The sequence below is a fragment of the Cibotium barometz genome, chromosome 43 (genome assembly GCF_041138505.1).
Source record: "Cibotium barometz isolate CiBa-2024 chromosome 43, ASM4113850v1, whole genome shotgun sequence".
Taxonomy (NCBI): Eukaryota; Viridiplantae; Streptophyta; class Polypodiopsida; order Cyatheales; family Cibotiaceae; genus Cibotium; species Cibotium barometz.
In genome coordinates this window covers 36255735-36281929 of record NC_141088.1, presented here as the reverse complement: position 1 = coordinate 36281929, position 26195 = coordinate 36255735, and the positions used below count along the sequence as shown (strand labels likewise).

At 42.7% G+C, this 26195-nt stretch overlaps 1 protein-coding gene across 3 annotated transcripts in view; it reads left to right on the top strand.

Moving 5' to 3' along the window:
• The window catches only part of LSD1 (LSD1 zinc finger family protein), a 47295-nt gene extending 26600 nt beyond the window's left edge, over positions 1-20695 (top strand). For 2 of the 3 annotated variants that reach the window (XM_086781861.1, XM_086781859.1), the window contains 2 exons: positions 20119-20184; positions 20271-20695. In XM_086781861.1, the coding sequence (XP_086637987.1) occupies positions 20119-20184; positions 20271-20312 (108 nt within the window). In that variant the 3' untranslated portion in view covers positions 20313-20695. The remainder of the gene's footprint in view (positions 1-20118; positions 20185-20270) is intronic. The other variant, XM_086781860.1, reaches the window with a different exon arrangement.
• Positions 20696-26195: the final 5500 nt, after the last annotated feature.

Genomic DNA, 26195 nt, shown 5'->3' with positions numbered 1-26195 from the left:
CATAGAGATTGCTATCTGCATATGCCCTCTCAAAGCCAACAGATAACAAGAAGGCATCAATCTTTTGATACCAGGCACGGGGTGCCTGTTTGAGACCATAAAGATTCTTCTTCAGAAGATACACATGGGTGTCATGTCCTTGAATCACAAAACGAGGAGGCTGCTCAACATAAAACTTCCTCCTCTAAATCTCCATCCAAAAAAGCGGATTTGACATCCATTTGGAACACGGGTCATCTGAAGTGTGGAGCCAGAGCCAAAACAATCCTGATGGTGGTATACTTGGCTATAGGAACAAATGTCTCATCAAAGTCTTCACGTGCTTTCTGAGCATATCCTCGAGCAACAAGGCGGGTTTTGTACTTGTCCAAAGTACCATCTGCATGAAACTTGACTTTGAAAATCCATTTCACACCAATCACATGACGATGTAAAGGCCTTGGCACCAAATACCAAGTGTGATTCCTCTCAATAGAGGACATCTCTACTTCCATGGCTTGTTGCCACTGTGGCTGTGAAAGAGTCTCCTCTGGACTCTCAGGCTCATCGATCTCTTGTAGAGAACTCATGAGAGCATAATTCACTATGTGATGAGATGTGGAAGCCCAAGATGAACGGCGAGGTCCAGGAATGGTGGTAGAGATTTGGTTATAGAGCTGTGCATCAGTGAGACCTGAATCTCTAAAGAGTTGTTGAACCCACCAAGGTAGGCCAACCTTTCTCTCAAAGCGTGAAGAAGAAGAAGATCCAGCTGCAGTAGAGGACACATCCGATGCTGCTGGGAGAGGTGATGAAGTAAACATTGGTGGGGGTAATCCCGGAGTCAAAGCAGGACTCGTAGAGGGATTGGGAGCTGCAGAAGTTGGTGCAATAGGAATTGGTGGCTGTAAAGTAGCAGTTGCAGGAGGAGGAGGAGGAGGAGTTGGATGTGGAAGAGGTATAAGATCACTAACATTTGTCGGGAATGGATCCAGAAACTTGGAAGATGCATTAGGTGGAGAGGAGTCGATGCCAAATAAGCTCTCATCAAACTGAGCATCATGAGAAATGATGATGTCATCAACCTCTGGATCCCAGAAGCGGTACCCTTTGGATCTTAGATTGTAGCTTGTGAAGATCATCCTCTTTGACTTCGGTGCGAGTGTGGTCCTCTTCTGATCTGGGACATGCACATAAGCAACACAACCGAAAACACGTAGGTAAGAAACATAAGGCTTGTGCCCTGTAAAAGCCTTCTCCGGAGTCATCCCCTCAACCATTTTTGTGAGAGAGTGGTTAATGAGATAAACTGAGGTAGCCATAGCTTCACCTTGGGAGATGTGCATGATGCAACAAAGTACGAGCCATCTCTTTTAGGGTCCAGTTCTTTCGTTCCATAACTCCATTCTGCTGAGGAGGTAAGGAATTGTGTTCTGTCGGTGAATGCCCTTTGACGCAAGGAAGTCATCAAACGGTACAAACTTGCCACCATTACGAGTCTGAAGCAAGGTCACCGCGAAACATTTCACTGTTGAAATGAAACATTGCTGAAACGATTCATTTTGGAATGAAATGTTTCAACACCGGGAGGTGGCTAGTGAAACGATGGATCGAAATGCTTGTATACATAAAATCTGAAGGTTGGGGGACCAAATCTGAAATTTCAGATTTGGGCTTTCAATTGGAGAGAGGAAGTGCAATTTTCGCCTCCAATGTGGGGGTCCAAATCTGAAATTTCAGATTTGGGCTTTCAAAATTAATTACTATAATAGCGTACAATCAAGAAAACAAAAGTACCAAAATCATATAACCAATTGGTAATTACCAAACAAAATTTAAAAACTACAAGTGGACAGTGATTTCCTCATACTTAGTCATACATGTAACATTGAAAAAAAGCATGCCTCATGAGGTCATGTCACATGACCATAATCCATTGAATCATTGACAAGTCACAAGATCAAGATTTCTAATAACTTAAAGCTTTAACATCATTTAGTGGCAATGGGCATGCACGATTAAATAAGAAATGTAATAGTTAACTCGGCATTACTGGAGTCCAAAAAAGAAAGTGCAATACATATTACATCAAAAAAGACCATGACACAAATAGAGTCCTAGGCTCTCCTAGCCTAGTCACTATCATCACTCTCACACTCAGAGGGAGTGGGAGTAAGTCTGGAGGGTAAAGGATCCAGCTCTCGGCGGGCTTCTGTTGCAAATGTCTCTCCAATGGGTGCCTCCTCATGAGCACGGGCTGCACGGCGTGTGGAGGAGCGTGTCTGACGTGTAAATCTCATCATGTTCTCGCAGATGAAGTCGTAGACATCATCCTCGGCTATCCTGGGCTGTAGTTGTGACACCTCAGCAAGTCTCACATCAATCTTTCTATAATCCACTTGCTTCACTGTCCAGCTCACTGCTCCCATAGTGTCCAAACCTCCAGCTCTCTCCAACACCCAGAGTTTTGCATTGACATAAGCCAACTTATCAAGTTGACTTGTGTTCAAATAGGCTTTCTTGGAAGCGGAGGCTTCCTTCTATCAATAAGGAAGAGAAAAGATCTGGAGTGGGGACCACACTTACCATCATTGCTATTAAGCATGGCCAGCCACTTCAGAGCCTATGAAGCAAGAGCATGAGCAATAGACAGCTTGGTCTAAGGATTTATGAATTCACAAAATTTATCTTGGAAGTATGGAGTTGGCTTTATGTGCACACGTTTAGCACTCTTTCCATATGGATATTGTGGATTATATTATCAAGCTTACAGGCAAGCTATATGGAGATATATCTTAGGATATCTTAAGGATATGGTGACGAGATATTTCTTCTGGCTTCATGACCAACCTGGCAAAGAAAAGGTAAGTATACTGTGAGTTTGCAAAGTTAGTGCTTTTGCTATGAAGTGTTTTTGATGTTCACTAACCCTTGTATAGCTATGCAAGGAGAAAGGTGTTGTTGTTTGCCTTGAGATGGTTTCAGGGAAACATTGTTTATGGCTCCCTTTAATGGGATGAATTCTTTTCATGGCTCCCTTTATTGGGATGGAATATATCTATGGAGATTTCTTTCTTGGACGAGATTTATATAGATATTGGGCTTAACAAGGCAATTTCTATGGACGAATCTGTCCGAGTTTATAGAGAAGAAATCTTTGGTTATCTCATGGATATGATGCTTTTATGGATAAAGTCCATCTCTACTCCAAGGTGTGTGGTTAGCACGGAGTATGTGGTAAGAGTTATGGTATACAAGGATTATGGTATACAGGTGTATGGATTCCTGGACTTCTTTTCTAGGAATTTGGATCCATCCTCAGGTTTATGGATTATGTTTATGGCTCCCTTTTACTGGGCTGGATTATTCTTTTCGGCTCCCTTTATTTGGGATGCATTGGACTTATGGAACTCATGATTCACATACCCTGTGTAGCGTTCCCTTGTCCTACATGCTCTCTTGAAGATTGTTTCTACCATGTGAGGGTGGAACAATAGAGAGCAGATGGAAGGGAACCATGGGCACTTCAAAGGGTAGTGACAAGCACAACATACCCTGTGTAGTGTTCTCTTGTCCTACGTGCTCTCTTGAAGATTGTTTCTACCATGTGTGGGTGGAACAATAGAGAGCAGATGGAAGGGAACATGGGCACTTGAGAGGGTAGTGTGAGTTGGTGGCCGAAATGCCTATAAACTATGTGTAGCAGAAATGCGTATGGAACACCAGGTTATCTATGCCTGCGAGTGATTGTTTTCAGGACTCCTTGTTTAGCCGCCCTGTGTAGTATTTCTCTTGACCTAAGTGCTCTTCAAGATGTTGCTACCATGCTTGGTAGAACATAGAGCCAATGGTAGAGAATATGGGCACTAAGTCGGGCCGGGCGTCAAGGCAGCTCCTTGGTGATCTACATCGACATACCATTGTTTTCTAAATACTGAATTTCATATGCATTGGCATGGAGGATTTGGCAATGGATGCCCGTGAAGCTATGTATTGAATTTCTCCGGTAGTAATACAATTTAGTCAAGGCAGGGGTCGGCCGTTCCGGCTCATTGTGTGTCTCTTGTAAGTCCACCTCTCATCCAAGGTGTGTGGTCAGAGTACCAATACGGAGTGCAAGTGGTAAAGTGGACATGACGGGACTTATGTCTATGCCAAGGGTCATGTGGACCGGTGTCTTGTTGGCAGGAGACTTATTTTGTCTCTCCCATTTACTTGGGACATGGATTATGATATGTGGACTTATGGGAGTGTTTTGTCTTGCCCATTTACTTGGGACATGGATTATGATATCTGGACTTATGGGACTGTTTTGTCTTGCCCATTTACTTGGGACATGGATTATTGATATCTGGACTTATGGGACTGTTTTGTCTCGCCCATTTACTTGGGACATGGATTATGATATTTGGACTTATGGGACTGATTTGACGCGCCCATTTATCTTGGGACATGATTATGATATTGGTATTATGGAGACTTATTTAGTCTCGCCCATTTCTTTGGGACATGGATGCTTCAGTTATATTGGATTTTTGAGACTGTCTCGTCTTGCCCAATCGATGGGACATGATTATATCTTGAATATATGGCTTGAAGCTTAAAGTTGCGGACAACTTTTAAGAAGCTGGGGAGGATGTCACCAGCCTGGACATTTCCCAGTCTGAAAGGGGTCTGGTGTACTCCAGGATGTTTAAATATTTGGAAAGTACAAGCTTTGGGAATGGGGGATTATCCTAGAATACAAAGGACCACACTCCTAAAATTTAGGAGAGTTGCTATTTTTGGCCCGACTCCGATGGAAATTATGTTCGCGTCATTACATCCGGAATTGAGCAGATACCAAGAGTTGGCAAAGTGCCTATGACAGAATGTCTACCAATTGGGATATTTTTAGAGGTAAAGATTATGGAAGGACCCATCTCTTAGATTGGGACATGTGGCAAGAAAGTGGACCAAAGTGAGACAGGTGGCCTGACACTTGTTAGAAAAAGGATCAAAGTGAGACAAGTGGCCTCACACTTGTCACTTCAGCTATTGTGTGGCTCTCCACTTGTCATCGTAACCTTCTCTTGCCATTTTAGCTCATGGGAGGCCCAAATCTATAAATTGGAGCCCTCTCTCTTCATTAATGGAGGCTTTCTTGCTCCACACTAGCCTCTACCACCGTTACAGGTTGCCCTAATGATGGCTACTCTCTTTCTCTCTCACTTGAAGGCTGCCCATGAAGAACACCGGCTGTTGGGGACTGTTTTGGAGGCTTCCATCGCGAAGAAATACTAAAGCTTCTGTACTTGCTATACCACCCATTGTATCGACTGTACCAGCTTTTGTACTTGCTGTACTTGCTATACCAGCCATCGTGTACCGGTTGTACCAACCATTGTACCGGTTGTACCAGTCCTTGTACTGGTTGTACCAGCTTTTGTACTTGCTGTACCACCTATTGTACCGGCTGTACCAGCTTTTGTACTTGTTGTACTTGCTGTACCAGCCACCATACCGGTTGTACCAGCCACTGTACCAGCTGTTCCAGCCACTGTACCAGCTGTACCAGCCATTGTACCTGCTGTACTGGCTGAATGGAGAGTTGTACTTGCTGTACGCTCTCTATTGCATGAAGACCCGTGGTTTTTGGGGAAGAATCAGTACCCACACGGAGGTATATGGATTATATTGTTGGCTCGGTATTTCTACAGCCTATGTTCCGACTTGGTTGCCTCGTGTTGGGTTGTGTTATGGCATTTGTATATGGATAATCCGGCATCTCCCGTGGGGAGAGTAAGGCCCTCAAAGCTTGTACATGATATTATTCTCCTTGGGTAATAAAATACTCCAAGGGGGGGGGTCGGCCCATTCCGGCCTCTATGCGGTGTCACACGTGCAAGCTCCATTTTCAGCATTTGTGGATGTTTTGTCCAGCTTTATGTTTTATGCAAAGTGATGATGGATATGTGTTAAGGCTGTGGCCATGTTTAAATGTTTTAATATGCATTGATGGTATCAACAAGTGTGTCAAAGGCCCTAGTCCCCCGGGCACCCGCCGCGAGTTTCAGTCGACGATAGTGTTCTGGATGCTTATGGGAGCAGGCATGGTAGACTCGGGCCACTCGATCCACTCCTGGTCAACTACCATACGCCGCAGTGCATCCTTGCACTTCACTAGCCTGCACTTAGCGGTATGTAAAAGACTTGATTAAGATCATACTTAACTCTAAGCCCTAAGAAAACCAAGGAATTGATATCCAAAATAGACTTACCGGCACAAGACAAGGAAGATGTAGCAAAATTTGGTTTTCGCTAGCTTCACCAACTCCCATTGGGAGTGGGATCAGAATAAGCCAAGCGCAAATGACTTCCGAGTCACAAAGCTTATTATCTCCTTGGCTTTGTCTACCAAGGAAGCAACCGACCGGATGCGGCCGATGTCCTTCATCATCAAATCCAAGGAGTGTGCAACACATGGTGTCCAAACAATGTGTGGATATGTGGACTCTAATATGACACCCATAGACTTGCAATTGCTTGCATTATCTGTGACCACTTGCACGACATTCTGTGGCCCAACCTCCTCGATGGCCTCATGTATGTGTCTCCGTATTGTTTCTCCTATAGTTGAAAAAAAACATTATTAGTATTATCCCAGTTACATGAATCTTGAGTCTGGAGAGTTGAGAGTGATTGTCGTGACTTTCATAAAAGAAGCAACTTGTTACTTGTTGCTAGTACTTACAAGTTACAACTTACAACGTACCTATGATCCGAACTCCACGGCCAGAGACATCAATCGATCTCAAGAAGGTCGTGCCAGTGCAACAAGAGACCAAGATGTTCAACAAATGCCGCTTACGGACATCTTTCCAGCCATAAGAAATTATGGTACATCCATACAGGGCCCATGAAGACCTAAGTCCCTCTAACTGATCATGCACCATATCAATTTGACTAGTCAGCCTTGTGGTACGAAGTGCCTTTGAACCTGCTGGAGTAATGGGTGCTGCTGCAGCTGCTGCGGCGGACACGGCATTCACAAAGCGTTTGTATACTCCTGTACGAGCAATGTTGAATGCCAAGTTGCATTGATAGAACAGACGCTCCTCAGTAATCTCAGCGTGATTTTTCAAACTTGGAGCCCAACTATCATGCAATGTGTTGGGACGTGATATTGCACGTGACCTCTTCCGTGGTGCTAGACCCTGTTGTGTGGCGGGATCCTCTCCCCGAGAAGGCTCACTATGCATAGATGAACATGAGCATCAATATGAGTGGTGCTAGCACATGGTAAACTCATGCCTGCACCACCATTCTCTCCTGTACCTCCCAACGGGGCAACACTTTGGCTGGCCGCCTTCTCTCGCTGCTCTCCTGGTGCTCCAACATTATGGTCAACCTCCTGTGAAGTAGGGTCTAGAAGTCTCGTCTTCTCTCTCTGAACAATTGCATCAAGCGTAGCCTGTGCAATGGGGGCTTGAAGACGACCTATAATCTCCATATACCGATTGTGATCCCCACCATGCACTATGAAGATGTGCTCAGGGACTCCAACACATGCCTTGATGCCATTGCTGCCATCTCCCCATGCAAGGTGTGACTTTACACGTGTCACACCACCAGACATCACTTGCCCACAATAAATGTAGACCGCCTTCCTAGAACTTGAACGGTTGTATTTGTTGATGACAACTGTATCGCGCCATGGGTCTGTTGCAGCTGAAGATGTCCCTCTCGCTGAGCCCGAGGTTGCTCCACTCCGAACCATGGTGCCAAAAGAGCTGAAAGTATACACACCAACAGTTCAATAATCAATCAATCAAAATCTGATTCGGGCCTTTTCCAATTTGGGCCCAACTCTGAAATTTCAGGATTTTGCCTAAAATTTAGGCATTAATTTGGGGGTCCAAATTGAGATTGCTCAAATTGGGTAACCAATTAGAGGGTTTTGTCCCAAATTGGACAAAACCCCTAGATTTGGGCATTGAATTGAATGCCCATTTCTGAAATTTCAGAAATGGGCATTCAATTCGATGCCCAAATTTGGGGGTTCTTGGAGAAATTGATAAAAACGAGAAAAACCCCAAATTTGGGCATGAATTGAATGCCCATTTCTGAAATTTGGGCATTCAATTCGATGCCCAAATTTGGGGGTTCTTGCAAAAATTAAAATTTCCCAAATTTGGGCATCGAATTGAATGCCCATTTCAGAAATTTCAGAAATGGGAATTGAATTGATTGCCCATTTCTGAAATTTCTGAAATTTCAGATTTGCAAGTGAAATCATCCACAAGAAGAAGAAAATATTGAGTCCCTCTTAGAGACTCAACCTCCATGGGTCTAGCAAGATCTGCATGTATAAGCTCTAGTCTTCGGGTTGCTCGATGAGTGGCCTCCTCTAGAAATGCATCTCGATGAAGCTTGCCCATCATGCAGGATGAGCAGATGTGTGAAAGAGACCTGAGTTGTGGTAGTTTGTTGACCACGACTCAATGCTCAAGATTTGATCCATTATCAACTTCACAAGTGATGGGGAGAAACCTGTCAATTAGGGTTTAGAGTTCATTCATGGGAGACATACACAGAGAAGCAAGGGAGAGAGAGAGAGAGAGTTGTGGGGATAAGTCAACTCATGAAAAGCATGAGTGTGTGACTCCCCTATCACACATGTATATTGCACTAGTACACATAGTGCACTTAGTACATTAAAAGTACTAAGTGTACTATGTACTATAACTTATGGGCTTGTACACACTATAAGGGTGGGCATAACGCCTTTACCCCAACAACCTCCCACTTAAAGGCAAAGTGCCCTTAAGTAAAGGAAAAGAAAAATCAGCATGTACATGATAATATACAAGGCCATATCAAGGCTGAAACTGGCCTCATCCAATGCCCATCAAGTGTCTGCAATGAGCAAACCGCTCCGGAGGCAAACTCTTCGTCAACAGATCAGCCGGGTTGTCATCCGTATGAATCTTAACAAGCTGAATTTGCTTGTTCTCTATCACCTCTCTGATGAAGTGATACTTCACATCCACATGCTTCGTCTTTGCATGAAAGACAGGGTTCTTTGCCAACTGGATGGCACTCTGACTGTCACAATGCAACAATGGAATATCCCCTGTATAACCCAAATCAACCACTAACCGAGATAGCCATAATGCCTCCTTGCAAGCCTCTGTGGCTGCAATATACTCGGCCTCTGTAGTAGATAAGGCTGTGCACTTCTGCATCCTGGATATCCATGACACAGCACCTCCTGTGAATGTAAAGACATAACCGGTAGTAGACTTCCGGTTATCTGGATGACCGGCATAATCCGAATCCGTGTAACCATGCACTAATGCATCCTGTTTGCCAAAGCAAATGCACAAATCCTGTGTGCCCTTCAGGTATCTCATGACACCTTTCACTGCTTCCCAATGCTTCTTGCCAGGGTTGGCCATGTATCTAGAAACCACTCCCACTGCAAATGCAATGTCCGGCCTAGTAGCAACCATGGCATACATGAGACTGCCACAAGCTGAAGCATACGGAATCTTGGCCATATCAGCCCTGTCACTATCTGACTGTGGGCTGTCCATAGCACTGAGTTTCACATATGGAGGCAAAGGAGTACTAGCTTTCTTCCCCCCGTCCATATTGAACCTCTGCAAGACTTTGCCAATGTATTCTTTCTGAGACAAATACAACACATGCTGATTTCTGTCCCGAAGTATCCGCATACCCAAAATGTGATTTGCATCACCCAGATCCTTCATGTCAAAGGTCTCATGCAGCCTCTTTTTCAATGCATCCATCTCTTTACGAGATTTCCCGGCAATCAACATATCATCAACATACAAAATGAGAATCAAGAGACTGCCATCCAAAGCTTTCTTGGTGTACAAGCAGTGATCTATGTCACTTCTCCTGAATTTCTGAGATTTCATGAATGTATCAAATTTATGATACCATTCTCTTGGTGCCTGTTTGAGCCCATAAAGACTCTTTTTCAGCTTGCATACAAGCTTCTCTTTTCCACTCACTGCATAACCCTCTGGCTGCTGCATATATATCTCCTCATGGAGATCACCATGAAGAAAAGCAGTCTTCACATCCATCTGAATCAAGTCCAGATCATCATGCGCAACCAAAGCCAATACAGCTCTAAGTGTGGTCATTTTGACCACTGGAGAGAAGATCTCATCAAAGTCCACACCATATTCCTGCTTGAAGCCCTTAGCCACTAACCTGGCTTTGTATCTTGGCTTAGCATCTGATGCAACTTTGAGCCTGTATACCCACTTGCATGGCAAAACCTTCTTGCCTGCAGGCAAAGGCACCAACTTCCATGTTCCATTTTTATGCAGAGAATCCATCTCTGACTTCATGGCACGCTCCCATAGAGCTTTGTCTGCCCTCTGTAAAGCCTCCTTATAACATGAGGGCTCCCCACAGTCAGTGAGCATCAAATAGTCAACCCCTGGAACAAACCTGTCTAGGGCTCTGGAGGGTCTTGTGGACCTCCGTACCCAATGACCATCATTTGCAGGTTGCTGTCCAGCCTGCATATCACCCATTGGTGGCTCCTGTTCCATGCCATAAGGCTGAAAAATCATGCCCGGTATGTCCTCCAACTGTGGTATATCCATAGGGATATCTTCTACCATCTCTGGCTGTCCATTTGGACCATTTTCAGCACCATTTAAGGGCTGGTTTTCCTGCTGTAATGGCTGATTTACAGCCCTTTGTTGTTGTCCATGATGTCCATCATCATCAAAGATGACTCTGCTAGGCTCCTGTTGCCTTGCAGGCTCCTTATACATGCATGTTTCATCAAAAATGACATCATTGCTGCGTATGATCTTTCTATTCATGGGATCCCAAAGTCTATACCCCATTTCACCTCTGTCACCATATCCTAGGAATATGCATTTGTGAGACTTAGGATCAAGTTTGGTGCGCATTTCCCTGCGTATGTGCACGTACGCAACGCAACCAAATACTCTCAAGTGCTTGTATGACGGAGGCTTCCCTGTCCATACTTCTTCTGGCACTTTTCCACCAAGCCTCGTGTTAGGTGACCTGTTTATAAGGTGAACGGCTGTCATAACAGCTTCAGCCCAAAAACCATGAGGTAATGCAGCATGTGACAACATAGAACGGACCTTCTCCTGTATGGTCCTGTTCATCCTCTCTGCTGTCCCGTTTTGTGGAGGATCATAAGGAGTAGAGAGCTCCCTCTTGATGCCTTTAGCATCACAAAAGTCCTGAAACTGTTTGGACGTATACTCTCCACCATTGTCGGAACGCAAAGCCTTCAGTGTTTTGCCAGTTTGATTCTCAACAAGAGCAACAAACTTCTGAAACACTGAGAATGTATCGCTCTTCAAACGAAGAGGATAAGCCCACACCTTGCGTGTGGCATCATCAATGAAAGACACAAAGTATTTTGCCCCTCCCAAAGAAAGCTGAGGCATCTCACATACATCTGTATGCACAAGCTCTAACTGAGCATCTTTCTGTCCAAGAGCTTTCTTGTGGGGGCACTGTAGTTGCCTACCATATATACAATGCTCACAAAACTGAAAACTTGAAAACTTTAGAGAAGGCAAGTAACCCAAACGAGACAATTGCTCCATTCCCTTGACACTCATGTGTCCCAACCGGCTATGCCACATAGAAATTTCCGGCAGCTCGGTTGCATTTACATTAGCATGGTGACAAACACCTGCATGCATGAAATAAAGAGTGTCCACCTTAGAGCCTCTGGCAACAACCAGTGAGCCCTTACTAATCTTCCACTTTCCACTACCAAATGTGGTAACATAATCAGCATCATCAAGCTGTCCAGTAGAAAGCAGATTCTTCTTGATCTCAGGCACATGCCTGACATCATGGAGCATAAGCTGTGAGCCATCTGAAAATACAAGCCTCACGTCACCTCTGCCAAGAATTTTGCATGCATGGTTATCACCCAAATAAACCACTCCTTCATTGCCAGCAGTGTACCTGACAAACAAGTCTCTGCAACCTGTGACATGAAAGGAGGCACCTGAATCAATGATCCATGAGTGCATACCATGACCACCTGTAAGAAGTGAATGGGCATCAAGTGAAGAAGTAAATAGGACCTCATCCTCACTGCCACCTGCATGTGACACATTGATTTCTTCGATCTTGACTCCACTTTTGCCCTTCGGCTTTACAGCTTTGGCTTCATCCTTCTCTTTTTCTTTGCCTTTTCCCTTTTCTTTCTGATCATTTTTCCATTTGTAGCATTGCTTTTTAATGTGTCCCTTCTTGCCACAATAATGGCATTCCAAATCCTTTTTGGAGCGAGACTTGCTCCTTCCCCTTTCTTGGCTTTTCCCCCTTTGCTGGGATCTCCCACGTGCATTCATTGCATTAGACTTGCCAACAGAGTTGTTCTTCCTATTCATCTCTTCTTGAAGAAGAGCACCCTCAACATCTGCATATGACAGCATAGCATTCGAATTGCTAGTGGCTGTCCTGAATGTGTCCCAACTCTCTGGCAAAGTGCATAACAAAAAAGTGGCTTTGAACTCATCGTCCATCGCCAACTTTTGATTGATGACCTGGCTGACAATACCATTAAACTCATTGAGATGGGCTGTCATAGATGCCCCTTCCTTCATCTGAAGGCCTATGAGTTTCTTCAACCAATACACTTTGCTTGAGGCACTTTGTTGGGCATACAAGTCCTGCAATCTCTGCCACATTCCCCAAGCTGTCTTCTCTTCACGAATGCTGAAAAGTAATGAGTCTGACACAGACAACATGATAGTAGATCTTGCCAGCTCATCCATATCTTCCCACTCTTCAGCTGTAAGAGAAGCGGGCATCACACCCCTTTCTTTGATAGGCTTGTGCTGCTTTTTCTGGAGCAACACATTGTAGCACTGGGTTTGCCAAATATCATAATTCTGCGAGCCTTCAAGCTTCTTGATGTGAAGCAATGAAGAGCTCTCACCTGTGGTTGCCATAGCAAAATACAACCTGTAATGCCTGACTCCCTGCAAATGTGCAAACACTGCACCCAAGATGTGCAAACACTGCACCAAAAGCACACAAAGTGCTCACAGTTTTCTCCCAAACTTTATCTCCCACTGCGGAAGCAAGAATGCAACTTTTCTCCCACTTTTTGTGATGAAAACACCAAAATCTGGTTGCTGCAGATTTTGGACAGCACCTTGAATGTGCTCTTTTGCCCTTCCAAAGTACTGTACAGCAGTACTAAGCGCTCTCCAATGATGTACCAAACCTGTACCGGCAATTTCAGCAGCTGAATTTGAACCTTTTGATCACTCAAAACAGTGTACAGCCATGCCCAAACATGCACAAAGCTGTGCCAAATCTGTACCAGCAGGTACAATAGCAATAAATGCTCTCCTGGCTGTCCAACTGAGTGAAAATCAGATTTTTACAGTCACGAACACTGCATAAAACAGTCCCGAACAGAAATTGGGCAAAAGCCCCTTGACTGCAAGCTGATTTTTGAGGATTCAAGGCATAAAAGTCTCGCCTGCTGCTTTGCCAAGCTCAACAAGCATACAAACTTGAAAAGCCCCTTGATTTGAGATCAATTTCTGATCATGCATGGTACATTGACGCACATGAAGGCATCCAGAGTGTTCAAGATGCTTCCCCCTGGCCACATATACATCAAATACATGAAAGCCCCTTGATTTACAGGCACATTGAGTGCTTGTAAGGCATCAACACATTATCCACAGCATCAAATGCGATTGCCTGCATGCAAATCAACCAAATCGGCACAAAAGCCCCTTGATTTGCACTGCAATTTGCTGCAATTTGCTGCAATTTTGCCCAAATGTGCAATTTTTCACATCATACAGCATGTATGAGTGCTTAATTGCACAATTACATCAAAAGCCCCAAATTTCGACATCCAATTTCCTGCAAATTGATCCTGATTTGACCAATTTCCTGCAAATTGATCCTGATTTGACCAATTTCCTGCAAATTTATCCTGATTGTGACCAATGTCACCCAATTTTGCCAATTTTGCTCAAAAATTGAGCAATTGGGCACCTGTACCTGCTCAATTGCTTGAATTGATAAGAAATTCGCAAAATTGAAGCAAAAATACCTCTGATTTTCTGATTTGCAGGCGAGTTTTTGTTGTTGCAGGAAAAGTGGGGTTGATGAATGCTGCTGCCTAGATGAATGCTGCTGCTGTGTACTGGACAGCACCTGGGGGGTGTCGTGGTCAGCTGGTGGGCAGCAAGGGCAGCCGTACAGCAGGCTGGGCAGCCTGTGGGGCTGCGCTGGCTGGCTGGGCAGCCCTGTGGGCTGGCTGAACAGCTGGGGCAGCTGGCTGGAGCTAGGCGACCAGCTCAAGAGGCTACCAGGAGCAAGGCGACCAGCTGAGAAGAGGCGGCCAACAGAAAAGGAAGCAGCCAGCAGCAGAAAGAGGCGACCAGCAGAAGGGCAGCCAGCAGGAGAGCACGACCAGCAGAAGGGGGAGAGGGAGGGACAAACACCAAGCTCTGATACCAGTTGATGGGGAGAAACCTGTCAATTAGGGTTTAGAGTTCATTCATGGGAGACATACACAGAGAAGCAAGGGAGAGAGAGAGAGAGAGTTGTGGGGATAAGTCAACTCATGAAAAGCATGAGTGTGTGACTCCCCTATCACACATGTATATTGCACTAGTACACATAGTGCACTTAGTACATTAAAAGTACTAAGTGTACTATGTACTATAACTTATGGGCTTGTACACACTATAAGGGTGGGCATAACGCCTTTACCCCAACACACAAGTACATGCCTTTTTGTAGGCTGAAGAGAACCTTATCTTTGACTCTTGCAGTGACACATGGCACACCTAATGACATCACTGCTTATTTCACACACATAATATCTCTAGAGGTGGTTCTCTCTCACACACACACACACACACACACACACACACACACACAAATAAGGATCGTTTCACACACACAAGCTCCGAATGCCCACCAAACCACGCTTCGGAGTGAAGGCATCATTTTGTCACCCCCTGGCTCCTATCTAGTGTTTTATGGAAATATCAAAAAGCCTTTTATAACAAGGCGGGACAAACACACATGACAAACATTTATTACATATCTGTTTAGGAGGACGACCCAAGCAGAGGACCCCTGACTCAACACATATAAAAGAAAGAGGGCTTAAAAAGCCCAATCATAGTCTTCCTCATTGAGTGGTTAACCCTAATTACTTCACATCTTCATTCACCATGATTAATCTTTGTGATTAGCATCTTGATTAAGCCACCATGGATTCTAACATCAAGCACTTCGCTTTGCTGAGCCTGATGCTCTGATACCAATGTCACATGTGCAGAAGTTTTGTGTGTCTTCTTTCAGCACTAACTAACTGAATAGGAACCTTGATGCAAGTCACCAACAAAGACAGAGAGAGGAGAGAGAGAGAGCTACATTTTCAGTATATTATATAGTACAAAAGACTGTACAAATTTGTGGCCTTTGGCCTTACAAAAGGTAAATCTAAGACCTATAAAGCCCTGACTCTTGACCTGCCCCAAAAAGGGGGTCAGATGATTTTCTATATTTTTGCCTAATCTTTTTATATGCTCTTCCCATGCCCATGAACTTTCGGACCGGCTGTCGGCCAGAAGCAAGGATAACAACCCAACCAAATAATCATCCCAGCTTTATCATTAGGGTGTTGTCCATATGGCCGACTGCTGTCCTGCCTATTCTCCTGAGCCTTGCTAATGCCCTAAACTGATGTTTATCTGCTGCCCAAATCAGGGATTAGCCTGGAGATCAGCTATGCCCATGTGTGCACATGACATGGGGATTGATCAGCCATATCGCTGTACATGTTCACATCATCACTCAAGGGGGTTTTGCAGACATCTATGTCATGGGCAGTAGTGTGTGAACACTTGGAGCGATGCAGCTTTTCTCAGATATTTGACTCACACACAACAGTTTGTCAGTTACCATTCAAACCACTTAGTTTGTCTTTCTTTGGACATCTTGTCTCCGGACTTTATTTGCTTTATCTCGTGGCCTCTCACCCAGACTGTTCAGGTTGTGATATGGCTGAGCTTAGGCAAAGACCTAGGGTCATGGCCTTTGGGATGTGTCTGAGGGCCCAGAAATTTTACTGGTGGATCTTTGGACTCTTCACCTAGGACTCATGCCTAAGTAATAGAGATGTACATCATGGTCCACTTTGACGACGATGACGTGGGGACTAGCCCTCTGGTTGACATGTCATTGGATTTGGCCACCACAGTAGCCAGGTAGGTCCCTGTGTTACTGTGGACTTCCTTGATTTCCACTGAGTAGCAGTGTAAACTTGTCAACAACATTGCTGCATGGCACTTTTGGCATGCATGATGCACCTCCAGGGTAACTTGTAGCCTTCCACAGTCCTCTGGTTGACATGTCATCGGATTTGGCCACCACAGTAGCCAGGTAGGTCCTTGTGTCAATGTGGACTTCCTTGCATAGTTACCAGGGAACAGGAACGTTCCGGGAACGTCGGATGCTGGAACAGGAGCGGGAACGGGAACGGGAGCGGATCGGGAACGTCGGGGAACGCCACATCATATGACATATCAGCATATGACATAAAATGACAAAACATTTAAAATATCCAAGATTAAACTTTAAAGTCAACATTAAAAATTTAAAGAGTCCAGACTCCAAATAGAAACTGAAAAAACAGTACATCGCATGAGGATATATAGAAACTGAAAAAGAAAGTACATCGCATGACAAGTACAAAACTAGCCTCAAGGGCCAAGGTAACTGGTGAGTCAAAGACTAGTTATCAGCAAGTGGGATCTCATCCTCCTGTCCAGGCTGTCCCTCAATCTGCTCATCCTCATGCTGCTCCACATCATCCTCTCCCTTTGGCTGATCCTCACCATCATTGTCATCAAGATCAAGGCAAAATCCAATAAATGGCTCTGGAGTACACTCAGCCCTGAACTTGTTACGCAAACGCAAGTTCGCATTAACAAATACAAGGTCATTTGCCTTCTGGACACCAAGCCTGTTCCTCTTCTTGCTTGCAATGTTGCCAAAACTGCTCCATAAGCGCTCACATGGCGAGGAGCTAACACCCTGGCTAAGCACTCGAATGGCCAATCTTTGCAGCAATGGTGTATCTGTCCCATAATCCTCCCACCACCGTGCACTGGATATCTTGAACCTATCATTTTGTGCATCCTGCAAAGCAAAGAGGCCTCTCTTTTGTCGATAGAAGGAAAGGTCTTCACGAACCCTCCTCCTATCATCTGCACTGGGTACAAGCTTCCTCAAGATATCCTCCCAACCCTGCACAACCTCTGCATCTGTCTCTTGTCCTTTGCCTTGAAATTCTGGATCCACCACAAATGCAGCAGCCTCTAATGCAGAGTGATACTCTGTCCACCTGCCTGTCTCGCAAGACGAGATAGCTCCTGTCTCCTACTCCCATCCAAAGTCTGTAGAGATAGGATTCTCTCAATCATCCTGTCCATCCCCTCGTACACCTTGCCAATGCAAGGCTCATCTCCATCAAGAAGCCTCAACATAAGAATGATTGGCCGCACAACCTGCAACAATACCTCAACAGTGTCCCAAAAAGTGTCATCAAGAACTATGGACCTGCATCGAATACCTGCCCCACTGAGGTACGCTCTCGCCATGCACTCCACTCCTCACAAACTACAAGCTGCCTCAAATGAGTCTTCACTTCAAAAAGACGCTTTAGCATAAGGAAATTATATCCAAAGCGTGTATCGGAATACTTTAAGAGATCCTTTGGGGATCTCTGTCGAAATACAGCCAAAATGTAGTGGTGGCGAGTGATAAATGAAACAACGTGATTGCCCATTTCAATAAAAGGCTCCACCCACTGCATCTTACCAATATCTTTGAGGAGATTGTTGAGCCCATGTGACATGCAAGGAGTGAAGCAAATATGTGGGTACCTATCCTCATTGATTCTCCCTGCTGCCCTGTTTGAGTTCTCTCCATCAGAAACAAACTGGATGACATTATTGGGACCCACGTAATCAATGGCTTCACTCCAAATATTTGCCAATCTCTCTGCAGTTTTGCCCGCCTCTGAATTGTCAATAGCTTTAATAAAAAAGCTACATCCTCTGGAGTACGCAAGGATACCCTGGATGGAGCGGCTCCTAGTGTCACTCCAACCATCACCCATGATAGTGACGCCACATCTACGCCATACATTCTGAATGGGTCCCAAGGCATCCTCTATGGCCGTCCTCTTTGTGGCTAGAAGTGTAGTGTGCAATGCCTCGGATGAGGGTGGAGCATAGCCAGGTCCGAAAGAAGCAATCTCCTTCACCATATCTGCAAAGTATGGGTTGCGGGCCTTTACCAAAGGAACATCTGCAGCATAAAAAAACCGTGCCACTGCTGCATCTACTTGTGCCCTCCTCCCAGGGTGCCATGATGCCACAAGACTAGCCTGCACTGGACCTCGTGGAGCCTGGGTCCGGGACGCATTTGTTCCATGTGCGGATGGCTGTGGAGCAGCCCCAAATAATGGGGTAGATGCACTCGCTGAAGATGCCGCGCCTGCAGGTGTAGCTGATGATGATGTACCTCGAGGATCAAGAACAGAGGGTCGACTCCCTGTTGCATGAAGTCTATCTGCAAGTGCTTGCAATCGTATGATATCTGCTCCTGACACTGTAGGGCAAACAGAAATGCCTTTGCCTCTAACCCCCAACAAATGGGCTCGCACACGATCCGTGCCTCCAGTCTTAATGGATCCACAGAAGTGGCACTTCCACTTGCGTGACCCTCCTCCTCTTGCACTATCATATCTGGACACAAGATCCACATCATTCCACCAAGGGGATCTGTTTTCTGCATCTATACCACGAGGAGGTGCCATTGAAATTGATAAATGGCTGAAAATTAAAAAAACATGCAAAATGCCCTTGCATGAGACATAAGTAAAGTGTCCACAAAGTGGAAAAAAACGCAGCAAACTAGAATCTCCAAAATCCAATGTTCATTGCGTCAAATTTTAAATTTTACCTGCTCAAGACTCGAGTGCCAACCGAGCAAAAGAAGGGGCCAACTTGCCAAGGCCCAAGAGGAGGGGCCAAGAGGAGGTAGGGAGAGTGTGGGGCAGCCAAGGCTCAAGCCTCAACGAGGTAGGGAGAGTGTGGGGCAGCCAAGAGGAAGGGTGGGGTAGTAGGTGGAATGGAGAGTGTGGGGCAGCCAAGAGGAAGGGTGGAGTGGTAGGGAGAGCACTCAAGCAGCAGGCGCAGCCAACAAAACAGGCGCAGCAGCGAAATAAACCCGAACGCAGGATAAAACCTGCCGCCGCCGCCGCGCATATGCGCACATGTCGGAACGCCTGGAACGGGTGTTCCGCCCTACGTTCCGGCGTTCGGATCGCCGTTCCGCCACGTTCCCCGGCAAGTCACACGTTCCGGCGTTCCAGGAAGGCGGAACGCCGTTCCGCGGTAACTATGCTTCCTTGACTTCCACTGAGTAGCTGTGTAAACTTGTCAACAACATTTGCCGCAGGGCAACTTGTAGCCTTCCACTGTATCCAGATTTTCTCAGCATTAGCTGGCATATGCATTTCCTCCTCTATCTCTGATGTAGTCTCCCCCCCCCCCCCCAAGAGGTGGCCAGCCATGAGAGAGTATCTCCCTCTTCTCATGTATTTCCTTTCCTCTCTGGACGGCTTAATATTTTTTTGTTACAGATGTACACTTGTTTACCAATAGTCTGTCCTGAGATGGTAGATACTCGGCTTTTAGATTGTTATAGATGGGAGAAGAGCTGAAATTTCACTTGCTTCCTTGTAGTTTCTGAACAACACTTAGTGGTTCTCTAGAAAGCTCTTGTTGAAGAGAAAAAGTTACAATAGATTGGACCAATGGTGAGAGATATAGTTGATAAGTTGATGTCTTACCTCATGCATTACACTCACTTCATGTGATTAGAGCTCATGTAAAGGAGAGCTTTGTAAATTGGCTTTGTTAGTATAACAAGTTTACAAGTACTTGAACTAAGTGACAAATTTCTGATGAAGGTCAGTGAACTTGGGGCTGCTTGGGTCAGGTTTAGGAGTTTTGAGGCCTAAAAACTTGTTTCTTCTTGCTCATCATGCAGCCAACACTCCAGACTCAGACTGTCGTAGTAGAGAATCCAATGACCCTTGATGAAAGCGGCAAGCTGGTAAAGCATTTTTGGATGTTATTGCATTTTCATAAGATGACTGGGTTGGTTGAGGAGACTGTTACTAACAATTTTCTGGTTAATAGGTAAGCAATGTGGCTGTGGGTGTGACCACTGAGAAGAAATGAATAATTCGTGGTTGCAATATATGTGGAAGAGTGCTGGCTGCTGTCAGTGCACTTGAAAACGAAGCTGCCTGGTTAGAAGCATAGAGCTAAATGTATTCACTTATCTTTCTATGATAGTGTCCGTCTCATGTTACAATGTCTGGTGGGTACCTTTCCATGCCTGGTGGTCTTTGTTTTTCACCTCCTCGGTAAGTAATCTCTATTTATGCAATTATTTGTATGTATATAAAAGTAAGTATCGGGGCTTCTATGTATCTCCTGAGATCCTCTTCAAAGCTGGCAGGGAAACACACTCAAGTATGGGCATTACTATCATGCATTTTGCTACCACTTCCAGAAAGGCAGTGTATTTTTTATTTATATAATTGTAAATCCTTGTTCCATATGGGGTAAAATAAGACTGCCTACAAGGTGTGTGTTGGCATTGCATGTTGCTGTCTGCATCTGCAAAATAAGTCTGCCTACAAAGAGCGTCCCAAAAATGATTCACTTTCAAAATACAAAGTCATAAGTACTGCCAAAGAAAATAAATCTTTAGAAACAGCTTCAGATAATGAAGATATACACGAATGGTTCATGTGTGTAGAGACCAGAGAGCGTCAATGCATGCAGAAGTATAATCTCTAGAAGGTTATGCAGTGAGAAACTTTTATATGCAACCCATAGAAATAAATATATTCTTCCAGATTTTATGAATTATGGTACATGCCCACTTCCAAGCACAACTCTCCCTCACCCTTCTACAGGCAGCGATCTACGCCTTACCAACACTAATTGTGGCCCTGAGCAACACTAATCCTTGTTTCAAGTCGAGTATGTTCTCTCGAAAGGCTTGTCATGGGACATCATAATGGATTTCTATTTTCGTTTGTCTGTGATTCTTGGCCCCAGAATCATGTTACACCATATTTGCCTAAATCCATTTGGGGAGCCATAAATGATCCCTACAATATGCATCATAAACTCCTTTGGAACCTCACATGCCCATGAACTAAAATTGTTGTTATTGTGATTTTGCATGAACCTACAAAATCACGCTCAGAAAAATGGACCAAAACTACAAAATCTTGAACCCCAAAGTTTGGTTGTAATTGCATGTGCTTGAATTTCACTAGATTGATGCATTGCACTTGTTGACGTGATGATTCATGGCCATAGTTGATAAAAAGAATATTGCTACAAATATGATTGATTAATTGTGGGGATAGGGTTATGGATACTAAAGAAAATAAGTGTAGAAATTGGGTAATATTTTTGTCAGGTGTTGCCTTGTACTTGTTAGTTGAAGATGTGGTTTTGCATGCTCATGACGACTTAGTTGCATCACTCTCTGATTTGTAGTTTGCTTAATTACTTGCACAATCAAGATTTGTTGGGAAGACAACTTTGGAATATATATTGAATTAAGATGGGAAAAATTGATTTAAAGCATTTGGAAGTACTTGCAATTGAGTAGTCACTTATAAGATACAAAAAATGATTTGAAACACTTGTAAGTACTTACAACTGCTCACTTTGAGTTATGGAATTTTTGTTGGTCTTGCAAGTGAAGTATCTTTAACCATCGTATTTCATATACAGTGAATATAGCGTTTTTATTGCAATGGCTAGCAATGGGATTATCGATGAGAAAATTATGACATTGCAAGAGGACCCAACGTCATCTCTAAAGAAAGGCTTGAAGATGGTAGGCCATCAGTTCATAATAATAGTGCACAAGTTTTCTCCTGTAATATGTCAAGAAAAGTTTGTTCTTGCTTAACCTTGTTGATTCTTTTACTAAAGTGTTTGGGGTGAAAGAAAGTTAGGTTCTTAGGTGAACTTATTCTTTTACCTTCAATTCTTAGTTTGTGGGAGAGACCTTTGATTACCTTAGCATGTTTGGTGGGTTGTGTAAATACATTGTTTTTTGGAAGCACCAATAGAAAGGCTATGGCTCACTCTTGACATGGTCATTGTGAATCCAATGGAGATTAGTGCTTGAAACCCAATTTGTAGTGTATTTTTCCTAGCTAATATTTGAAAATTTTTGTTGAAATTTGGTATTGTTTATTACTCGAGTCGAGACTTGTACATTTTATTTACAATCTTGACAATTTTAGTTTTCAATACCAAATCTTGGCTACTTTTAGGTATCACTTTTAGAGCGTTGATGTCATTGAAGATAGTGTATTTAATATTGGAATTGTCCATTTTCTTAAAAGGGTAGGGTATTTATAATGGAACTATCCATTTCTTAAAAGGTTATTTAGTACTAGAGCTTATATGAACTCATTGATGTATGTACTTCCATTGTTGGATAATTTTTTTCTCACAACAAAAAAAATTTGCATGAAATATTTAAAATTTTTGACAATACTCTCTCTCTCTCTCTCTCTCTCTCTACCTTCAGGGTTGGGCACAAGTAAATTTCTTAGCTTGAGGAAACAAATGGTAAAGGGAGCAAAAATTAAGGTGCACTTTTTAATGTTTGAATACCTAAAATACAAAATGAAAGGAGAGAGAACAATAATTCACCACAAAATCTTTTATTTATTTTGAGAATTGGAGAAGGGAATGAAAAGAAGGAACATGAAAAAATTCAACCATAAGTTGGAAGAGGAAACTCAATTACTAGGGCGTTGTGGCCATGTGGGCACTATGATAATTCCTAAGCCCCATCTATAATCCTCATATGTATACATATGACTATACATTACATATGACTATACATATATAGAGTCATATATACATGTATATGACTCTATACATGTATATGACTCTATACATGTATAGAGTCATATACACATGTATATGACTCTATACACACCCCTTGACCTTATTGCAAGAGATTACAAAATGTCTATAAAATTTAAAGAATGTTTATACCCTTCTAACATCAACTTTGAAAAATGTTTGGTTTTATTGATTCTCGATCAGAAACTTGTATACCTTTGAAATTTGTAATTCGTGAAAATCATGTTTTAGTGTTAATTTTTCAATGAAAATTTAGAAATTGTAATTCATCCGACACTAAAACCTTGGGTTTTTTTGGTAATGCTAATAATAATAATAATAACTAACATAAGCAAACTTTGAAGTACTAAGCGTACATGCCTAAAATCATGGTACAATGCTAGCTAGTGTTCGAAAAACTTATTTTTCACCAATCAATAGGCCTTAGCACTAGCCATAAATTATAACTAAAACATATAATTTATGTTCCTAAAATATGAAGACAAGGTCAGCAAAAGCACTTGCTTGAGTGGCTCAGCTCATCATCACGATCCACTCTAACCAAGAAGTCATGGTTCGAGTCTTGACATAAGAGGGTTGTGTGTGAGTGGGGTAGCTTCTAGTTCGGCCACATCCCCTTGAAAGGGGATTGTCTAAAAAAATAAATAATAAAGATAATAACATATATTTTTAAATTTTGACAAAGATTTTTTAGAGCACTTTAGTCACTTACATTGTTAGAAATGGACTTGCGTGTTGCTACGGTGGCCAGGGTTAAAAAAAACCCAATTCGCTTCAACATAGAACCACCTTCAAGAACCGGAGAAAAACACATGCATGGTTTCTCTAGACTTTAGGCTATGTTTTAAACAAACATGGTACACAATGTTAAGTGACCTGACATATACATATCTCAAAATTACATCCACGTCGCACATAGATTTGCAGTAAGAATAAATATCATAGTAATATAACATACAAAGACGTAAAAAAGAACCAATATCATAGATTCTCAAAATGCATCACATAAAATTATCTAAGTCAACAATATATATATCCATATAAGTTAGCAATGCCATAATTTTTCTAATGCTTAGACCTTAATCAGCAAACTGAATTCAATCAATGTTCGGGGTGGATATCCACCTCATTGCTTAGTTATAATGTTGGAAGCTCTTGTTATTTTGCTTCATAACTTGGATCCAAGATGTGGGCTCTATAACGGTACACAGATGATATGTAAGTCCTTCCACTCTAAAGTCTTGGAGATTGAAATCATCACTAGTACTAAAGTTGGTGGTGAAAGAGTATTTCTTTCACAGATTACCTTTATATGCATAGAGACCCAACTATCATTCACAATGAGACGGAGACAGTTTCCTATGAGGGCATTTGGCATGTCAATAAACAAATCACAAGGACAAACTCTAAATGTCTTGGGGTTGTATTTAGTGACTCCAGTGTTTACTCATGGGTAATTGTACGTTGTGTTATCACGACCATGGTCTCCTCATGTTGTGAAGGTGTTTTTTGAGAATAATGTTGATGTAAAGTCATCATTTGATGATCTTTAAAGTTATACGCTTACGACAAAAAACATTGTCTATAAGAAGATCTTGAAGACTTCAGAGTGACAAGTTAGGTTATTGTGCGTTTTGATTAATTTTGTTGTGATTGCTTTTTTATATGTATCTGTCCATGGTAAAAGTACTTATTTTTATTGTTCATGTTTCGACAAATATGTCTGAGGTTATCTTTACATTGGACATGCCTTCGTCAAAGATAATAGATTAGTCATTCTCTATTACATAACTTTTCTTGATTACAAAATATGAAACATGACAATTTATACTATATGATGTTTTTTACAAAGCCACCTCTATGGTCAACTCCTATTACTACAGGTCACATAGGAGAGATTATGATTGATGCCTATATGGATGGATAAATATAAGTGTAATTATTAGGAAAGAGAGACATTGTATAAATATTTATTGAACTTATGTATAAATAATTGTATAACTTAGTTGTTATACTTTGATTTTAGGGTATTGCTTGATGTTGATACCTCTATTGTGAGAGTTGTCAATGAGGACCTAGTGATATATGGAATTAGTATTCCGAATAAATAGGGACATTTATTTATTTTGGAGAGAGATGGAGAGATTCTTTGTATCTTTTAAGGGATATTTAGTACCCAATAGTTGCTTGATGTTGATACCTCTATTGTGAGAGTTGTCAATGAGGACCTAGTGATATATGGAATTAGTATTCCGAATAAATAGGGACATTTATTTATTTTGGAGAGAGATGGAGAGATTCTTTGTATCTTTTAAAGGATATTCAGTACCCAATAGTTGGGTGTTTCTTACATCCACCACTGTCATCGTTAGTATTCATTATGAGTTTCATATTAGAGCTCCTCAGGTACCATCGACTCAATGTTTTATTATACGAGGTAATCTTGATTATGTTTTTCTATTATATGATTTTTTTATATTTTATTTATCGTTTATGCTAGTCCTTTTCATTCATCAACAATAGAGCAAGTGAGAGACGGATCACCACCTTACAATACAGAGTGTATTTTGAGACAGAGGAATGATCCTACTTGTAGGAAAATTTTTCATGGATGATGCTTCCTCCATATATGGAACCTCATCTTCGAGTATCCATTTGGCAATGCAAGTTTCCTTGAAGAAAGGATAGACGTAACCATTGAGCGAAAAAAAATCTTCAAATGACTTAGATCCTTTGTATATTGTAAGAAGTAGGCAAACATAGTATGCCTCACCTGGTGAAGGAGCTACAAAGTACATGCGTCCTATAGTGTTTCCAAACTTTCTTTTGGTCCATTTCTTCAACTCGGAGTTCCAAACCCATTGTTGAGGGAAATCAACACACAATGTATCATTTGCTTCGGGATGTTGTTGATTACAAGTAAACCATTCAGTCAAAGTAGTCTTGCGTGCAGTTTTCCTCTGAAAAACATCTCTAATATTATCATCATCTCACATTATGACCCGAATTGAGCATTAAGGGAAAGTTCATTAGGGAAGGGATATATCTTAGGCATATCAAGCACCTCACAAAGCATTGCATGATTGCACAAAACATTATCCTCCTATGCATGCTCAAAGCACAAGTGCATGACCATAGCACATAGCT